The sequence below is a fragment of the Rhipicephalus microplus genome, chromosome 8 (genome assembly GCF_043290135.1).
Source record: "Rhipicephalus microplus isolate Deutch F79 chromosome 8, USDA_Rmic, whole genome shotgun sequence".
Lineage (NCBI taxonomy): Eukaryota > Metazoa > Arthropoda > Arachnida > Ixodida > Ixodidae > Rhipicephalus > Rhipicephalus microplus.
This window is the reverse complement of record NC_134707.1, coordinates 109,342,901-109,351,128: the sequence shown is the minus strand read 5'-3', so window position 1 is coordinate 109,351,128 and position 8,228 is coordinate 109,342,901. Positions and strand designations below refer to the sequence as shown.

At 44.7% G+C, this 8,228-nt stretch overlaps 1 protein-coding gene across 1 annotated transcript; it reads right to left on the bottom strand.

Moving 5' to 3' along the window:
• Positions 1-387: 387 nt before the first annotated feature.
• LOC142769322 (uncharacterized) lies at positions 388-2,334 on the bottom strand. The gene is made up of 4 exons (XM_075872473.1): positions 1,909-2,334; positions 1,655-1,814; positions 797-925; positions 388-512 (listed from the first exon to the last, which is right to left on the bottom strand). Exons 1-4 carry the CDS (start codon positions 2,110-2,112, stop codon positions 463-465), a joined length of 543 nt encoding a protein of 180 aa, XP_075728588.1. The 5' UTR covers positions 2,113-2,334; the 3' UTR covers positions 388-462.
• Positions 2,335-8,228: the final 5,894 nt, after the last annotated feature.

The window sequence follows — 8,228 nt, the reverse complement described above, 5'->3', positions numbered from 1 at the left end:
ACCTTCGCACGTTCTGCTAACATATCCCAGACAACGCTCCGACAACCTGAGGTTGTCCTGAGGATGACCTACACCGTACGAAAGTATGACCTGAGGAAGCCCTCAAATGAACCTCAAGTGGTCCTAAACCAGTCCGTTTGTCCGGCCTCAGATCGTCCTCAGGGCATCCAGAAAAGAGCACATTATGATGAGTCTAGTACTTTTTGAGGACGAAGCATACAAGACCTAGGCACTCATCAGACCTTACGAAAAGTTGCTCTAATTCTTCTTTTGGAGCGCTGAAATGACAACTGATCAATCAAAAGTGCCTGAACATGCACACTCTTTAAAGCACTGCCTGTGAGGTTTCAGTAACAATTTCTTCAAGTATAGCAATAAAAACAGCAATGCACAGAAAACATGTTTATTTTCAGGAATGAAACTTGGCAGTTTTCACTAGATGAGACTTCTTGCCCTGTGCCTTCAGAGGTCTTCATCCGATGGGCTTGACAACGCGACACTTTGAAGACATTCTGTAGTAATAGAAAGCAGCATATCTTGAAGCACAAGTGAATTTAGAGTATCAATAAGAATATTAAGACAATAACAGCATGCCAGATTTGAAAGCATAAAATGAAAATTATATTACCATAATGTGCAGGTACGAACTAGCCATTATATAATGGTGAAAATGATTTATATAGTTCATGCTTGCATACACATCAAAATTCGAGTAAGGCAAGAAAATTATTTAAACTATAACAGCAAAAGTATCATATGTTATGATAGCTTCAACAGCACAGATAATAAAACTCACCCTCATGGTGAGTGCGAGAAGTTCTTAAGCGCTGCTTCTGGAGCTTTTCCCCAGCATGCCGAAGCCACACTTTAATCACACACTCGATGTCATTTTTTTTTGTTTCCGGAAAATTTCGCCTCACGGCCTCTGAAAAAGTACAAAGTTCATAAAACAGGAATTACACAAACATAATACATTAATATAATGCTACATAGGTTGTTTGAAGAAGTACCTCTAGTCAGCATGATCGACATTTTGATAGGTGGGCACATCATCATTAAAGGTCCTTGCCATCCTTCCCCATGTTAATTTCAAGAGTACTGACATTGACACTATGTGTTGCATTACAAGAAGAACACCACGAAGAAGACATCATTGTAACTTTTTTGAAACCTAGCATGCAAAGAATGATGAGGCGCCTTTGACGAAAATACGTCCATGTATGAAAATGTTGACCAGCTTGTCTTAGGTACTTATTCCTGTTTAGAGATCCTCAGTGATCACTATGAGCTTCCATCTGTTAGTTTTCATCTGTACATAAGATTTCCACTACAGTTAAGAATGCCTAGTAGTGCTACCTGATAATAACTTCTGCAAGTAGTGAATGCTTGCGTATGTGTGCCATGCAAGTATACTAGTGTGCTTGAAGAAGCTGCAGGGTTTCTTACTGACAACAGATATTTCATGCTAAAAATTTTCCACGTTTAAGCACATAATTTTAATTAGCAAGCATCCTAAAAAATTTAATGCTTTCATGAAAAGATTGTTCTTTTGCTATTGACTTCAAATGAAAGATAATGTGGATAACAGACTTAGAAATGTCTGTACTCAAACACGGCTCTTGCAGCACATGGTGTTGTGAAACAAATTACTCACTGCAAATGACATCTGTGACACCTAGATCCACAAACTTCCTTTTGCCTTTTTGGCCTGCCCAGCTGAACTGCACAGCAACCTCAAGGCTTAGCAGAAGCTCCAGCATCCTCCTGGCTGCTGCCCCAAAAGTTGAGCCACCAAGGCCAGCAAGCTGCTGTATCTGTAAAGTTTTGAGGTCATTATTTTTTTTAGAAGAGTAGCTTAATGCAGTGACTAGAAAAAAAAATTATAGAAAAATATAATGAATGACGTACAAGCTTTAGCTTAATGTTGCCATCAGCAGCAAGTCTCCCCTCAAGACTTAGAAATTGGTCAATATCCTTGACCGGTGTCAAAACCACATCATCATTTGTCTCATCTTGAAGCCTCACTGTTGTGTTGAAAAGGTGCTGCTGCATGGCATCAACCTGTCGTCCCAGCTGCTCTAGCCTCATCAGGATAGTTTGCGAAATTCGCATGAGTTGACGCACGTATTCTGTAAAGACGTGTTCATGAAGTAATAGCGCTGAATTGCAACATATAAAATGGCAAAAGCTGAGATAACATTGAAAATGAGAAGTGCTACTAAACACAGCAAAACAAGCACACAGTTGTTTATGGCTTCTCTGCACATTATTGTCGGTTTTAGAAATTTGTGCCTACATGGCTTCAGTTATTTTGTTAGCATGCTCAGTGATGCCTTTTTAGGACCTGAATACGCATGCAGAGTTGACACTGAGATGAAGCACCTTCATTGCGTGCTGTGATTCAGTGTACCCATATATTTACAACCTAGTTTTCAACAAAAACTTGGAATAAGTTCAGAAAAATTGTTGAAAGTTAGGTTATTAAGTGAATTTGTGAAAAATAGAATAAGCAGAAACAGATACTTTAATGTTTTAAGCACTGAAACAATGTGTGACCAGACCATACATATAACAGTTGCCATAGTTTTTGCAGCAAAGTGATGCCACTATCACTTTCCCAACGAAAGCAAAAAAAAAATGTTTAAAATATAACTCTTCATTTATGGGGTAAAAGCGTGCTCATCGCCATCAAAGTGACACACAGTCCTCATTTCCACTGTGATCAAGAGGCATGTTCTCTACACTAAATAGGCAACAACAGTTGTTTATGAATTAAAAGTATTAATTGTGGCACCTTCGCTTCAATTTTTCTGAGACATCAGGTATTTACACTTGATAAAGCAACTACAGTTAGTACATTGTTCCGAAATTGCAAATAAGCAATTATGCTGCTTACGACTGGCACAGCTATAAGACAAAACGTTTTGCTTAGAGGGAAAACAATGCTTTTCCTTTTCAAATACACTTTCAGGCATTTCTGTGAGATGTTCTTCAGAGGCCAATACCGCAGACTAGAAGGCTGAGACACTGAGTAAATTCCCAGTATGGAGGAAGGGCATGGCAGAGAATAAAAATCTTCACACTTGAGGAACTTCCTTCCAATTATGCATGGCTCACCGCACGGGAGATGAGCAAAATTGTCAATAACGACGATTGACCCATCACTTAGCCTACAGCACCCATTTCTCTTTTCAGCTCTAAGAATGACATTGCCAGGCAATGTTACTTTTTTAAACTCGGGGCCTCGGCATGGAGCAACAAGTGGCCCGTCAGCATGCTCTGCAGCAAATACGACATGGCTTTCAGTTTTCTTATGCCTCAGAGGACGGTGTGCCTGCTCAGCAAGCCTGTTGCAAAGTTGCTCCAAGGGAAGGTCTGGCTTTCTCAGCATTCTCTTTAACGAGGACATATGGTTTTCAAATGGGAAGGCACTCCATGAGTCCAAGGGGCCAAGGTGTGTAACATCATCTGCCAAATGACACAGGCCATGCACATTGTGTGAAACATGCTCTTTGCCATAAATGCTTATGAATGTCCGGATAAAAAACTTGAGCATGTTTCCGGCATACTCTATCTCACTTGCAGGTGCAGCTGGTGTGGAAAGAACAGAGATCCCCACATGTAAAGCTAAGAAGTTCTTGTACATGTGTGCAGGAATCAGTGATGACAAAACAACGGGTCCTCCATATAAAAGAAAAAAGCGAAACTCAGTCGCTTTCCACCGATCAAGTTCAGCAATGCTCCTCGGCTTTCGGCTAAAATCACATGGAACACACCGTGCAATTTGAGAATTTTTTTCCGACATCTCAAGACGCACTTTGCTTCCAAGTCTGGTCACTTTTGGGCCACGTACCCACAGTGTCAAGAGCTTGTTCATGACACCCAAGCACACAAGGTGCATGTAATCTAATGGTATATCTTTCACTAGGTCAAAAGGAAGTTCCTCAAGAATACTTTCGCCTGTGTGATGCTCCTCCTGGACTTTTAAGCGAAAGCTGTCATCTGTTCGCTTGCGAGCATTGACGTTTGGGAAGCACACCCTGCCCTCACAGTAGACACCTTTTACGTCACATTTGGTGCAGCTGTAATAGCCTGTGTGGCTTCTGACATATAATACAAATGCCTTTGCTGGTGCATCACATATGAGGGCATACAAGCTAACAGGAATTGCAGTTTCTCCAATGGTAATCCCTGTTGTGATAGCAGCATTTATGTCACAAACAAATGGTCGCAAAAAATCATTCGCGTTGTTGGGCTTGCTGCTTCCGAAAAAAACACCCACTATAAATGGTGCTTTGTCCTCCAAATTACTTATGCGTCCCAGTATGCACCAAAATTGGCCCCGTGAACTTTTTGAAACCGGCAGACCGTCAATGTTGAAGCTAAGCTTCAAAATTCTTGGTAGTTCTGCACAATCTTGCAGCACTCGCTGTAGGCCTGCACTGAGGCCGAAATGATGGTATTTCCCGCCGGCCAGCTGCAACACTTCCAGGCACTTCTTGGGCGTCTGTAACAATGCCCTTGCAGTTGAAGGGAGCGCGCTGAAGCATTCGTGGGACTGTAGTACTCTCAAGAGCGATGTAACTGAAGTGTGCGATGCGCGAGATTGTAAGGCCCACGCTTGCAGTCTCTCACGAAAGGCCAGCAAGCTGTCCACACTGCCGCGTTCACAAACTTGCTCTTCGTTACTCCCAGTCGGTGCCAATTCGAAAGAATCCCTCTGCCTCACCTGCGAGGTCGCCGAAGTCGAAGCCGCAGCGCTGCTGTCATGGAAGGCACGCCGTTCGAAGTCTGTGTGATCGTGAGGCACAGAAACACTGCAGCCGCTGGGGTAGCACGCGTCGCCAGAAATCAAAACGTGTCCTTGGGGCACATCCGTTTCTGGAACGATCGAGGAGTGTGCCGAAGGCCGTTCTCTGTCATGAACACAAAGGCGACGATGGCCGTCTTCGAGGTCGACCGCACAAGCCTCGGAGGGCAAGTCGCTCTCTCTTTCGGCGTTGCGGGAATCTCGGTCAACGTACCGCGTGTCATTTATGACATCGGCCTCACTGTCAATAAGCTGAAAACTAGCATTGACGCGCCGATTAATTTCACGCCGAAATTTGCGATCCGCGCTCTCAGCCATCTTGAACAGCACAGAGCACAGTAGAATGGTGGCTAGACCAAAGAACACCCACCACCAGAACACGTTGTTAGGCTAGTCAGTTGGTTTGTACATACATACATGAATAAGCAGTAAAGATATACAGCGCGAGGCTGAAAATCAACTGTCCTCTCTTTTTTTATTTATTTACCTTTGCGGCTTACAACTTCAATATGAAAATTTAACAGAAGACACTCACCTGGCATGCTTACGATTCTTTGAGGGCTTCTGCGAGAAGCTTCCTCTATGGCGAGAAGTGTTGTATTGGAATGTTGACTCGACCAATGACTCGACTTGACTTACTGCAGGCCCATAATGATGATGATGATAGTTGCGTCACTTTAAAATGGGTAAACAGTGTCGTAGACATCCAGATTTAAAAGCACCTTGACTGCGCATGGTGACCGCATTAAGGTACTGCTTTTTTTTTGTTAGCACCACCACAACTTCAGTCGCCCATTCGTTTTCCCACAGCGTTCTAGTTCCAATGCTGCTCTATTCACGATAACCTAGGCCAGCCCAGTCGTCAGCATGGTCAGTTGTCGTCTGCTCGATGGGACCGTGCGGCATTGCAACACTGGACACTCGAGAATAACGTGCTCGCTATTCACAGTTTTCACGCCTGCATTCATTTTGGAGCCGACACCGTTTATACTCGCACCAAACTTGGTCTGCCGCACGTGCGTTCATTGGGGAAACGGGTCAGACCACAGTCAGTGCGATATAATTCCGTATGCACGTCGGCGGTAGATCACGACCAACGAAAACGTGCAGGCAGAAAGTTTGGCCTACGATCACTTACAAAGTAAATAAATAAATAATAAATAAAAGAACACGTCTTTCTCGTGTTGGCTTGAAGTGCTTCCTCGTGTAACTATCTCATTTTAATGATCGAGAAGTACTTTACTATTATGACTCGAAAGTAGGCATACGAAATCCCGTGGACTTATTCGTTAACAGCCAGAAAATTAACCAAACACGAATTGCGAAAGCTGCATGCACCTACGAAACATGCATATCCTCAAAACGTCCTCGAGCAGACGATATCAGGACAATTCTTCGTCCTTAAAAAGGTCTCAAAGGGGCATTTTGGGGATAATCCTGCAAGTGTCGACTAGAGGACCAAATGAGGACGTCCTGAAACTGCCGAGGACGTTTGTACCATATGAGGACGACCTCAGGTCGTCGAGTGTTGTCTGGGATCTATTGCACACACACACACACACACACACACACACACACACACACACACACACACACACACACACACACACACACACACACACACACACACACACACACACACACACACACACACACACACACACACACGCACGCACGCACGCACGCACGCGCGCGCACGCACGCGCACGCACGCACGCGCGCGCGCGCGCGCGCGAGCGAGCGAGCGAGCGAGCAAGCGAGCGAGCGAGCGACAGAATATTCGGTTCATACACCTAACTCTGCTTGTGTGCAAGTGTACAACATATTTATCCACATCTTCGTTTCGTTATGCCCTAAGGTCTAAGGCACTCCGAAGTGTTGTCTAGTGGCAAAGGTGCAACACAGGCAAATGTGAAGACTAATCACAGCTTTAGAAAGGCCTACTAAAATACTCATCATGTAACTCAGGCTGATAAATAAAAAAAAATGGTGGTCATAAAACTAATGCAGCGTAATGAGAAAAGCAGTGTGGGCAGATGTAGTGAGTACAAGTTTTTTTGTTCAGCAGTGTGGCAAACAGCGCAAGAATAAGGAACATTAAGCTGAAAAACACACACACACATATATATATATATATATATATATATATATATATATATATATATATATATATATATATATATATATATATATATATATATATATATATATATATATATTGTGAGACGACGTCAGGTACGAAGGAGCGACCGTTTTATTGTCAACCCAGACGCGCGAGCCAGCAACCGAGCAAGCAGCGAGCCGCTACGATGATGATGATCACGGTGCTTTGTATGCGCAGGTGAAAGTGAAAATGATGAGCAACACAATCAGCGCTCACACTATTTCCCCCCTACACGAAAGCGGTCTGCAAGACGTTCATTTAGTAAGTGTATGAGCGCTGGATATAAGGTTTCAGGCGAGACACATGGACGATCTCGGTCCCGCGACGACGGCGATCAGAAGCCGAAGTAACCGGCGCGACGCGATAATTTACGGCCGATGTTCGTTCAAGCACGGTGTAAGGACCCAGGTATCTGTGAATGAATTTTTCACAGAGGCCGGGTGTGCGAACAGGTGTCCAGAGGAGCACTTCGTCGCCTGGGTAGAATGACACAACTCGACGTTTCGCATCACAACGAACTTTTCGCTGGGCCTGAATGGTAGAGGTGTTGGCGCGGGCGATTGTGCGGCAGTGGTTGACACGGGCAGCGAATTCTTCCGGAAGGGACGCAGATGGGACAGAAGGCGTGGACAAAAAGCTGGTGTCTAGAACAAAAGATGGTGCACGGCCATACACAAGAAAAAACGGGCTGTAACTTGTAGTGCGTTGTATGGCAGTGTTATAGGCAAACGTGACGAAAGGTAGTATTGTGTCCCAGTTCTTGTGATCGGGTTGGACATACATAGAGATCATGTCTGACAAAGTTCTATGAAAACGCTCAGTAAGACCATTGGTTTGCGGATGATATGCCGAGGTGGTCTTATGGATTGTGTCAGAGGCCTGTAAAACTTCAGCGAGCACACGAGAAAGAAATGTCTTGCCACGGTCACTCAGGAGAACACGAGGGGCGCCGTGGCGCAGGATAATGGCACGCAGAACAAAGTCGGCTACTTCGCTGGCAGCTCCAGTAGGAAGAGCTGCCGTCTCAGCGTAGCGAGTAAGATGGTCTACGGCAGTAACAATCCAGCGGTGACCGGCGGCGGTAAGCGGAAGGGGTCCGTATAAGTCTATGCCGACGAACTCGAAGGGAGCGGATGGGCACGGGAGAGGCTGTAGAGGGCCGGCGGGAAGAGATGTCGAACGTTTTCGGTGCTGACATGATGAACAGGAAGTGACGTACCTGGAAACACTAGTGGAGAGGCCAGGCCAGAAGCA

Coding starts and splice junctions, on each gene's coding strand:
- LOC142769322 (XM_075872473.1), bottom strand. CDS start 2,112: ATGCGAATTTCGCAAACTATCCTGATGAGGCTAGAGCAGCTGGGACGA. Junction 1,815..1,908: donor GCAACATTAAGCTAAAGCTT/GTACGTCATTCA, acceptor AAAACTTTACAG/ATACAGCAGCTTGCTGGCCT. Junction 513..796: donor TTCTCGCACTCACCATGAGG/GTGAGTTTTATT, acceptor CTATTACTACAG/AATGTCTTCAAAGTGTCGCG.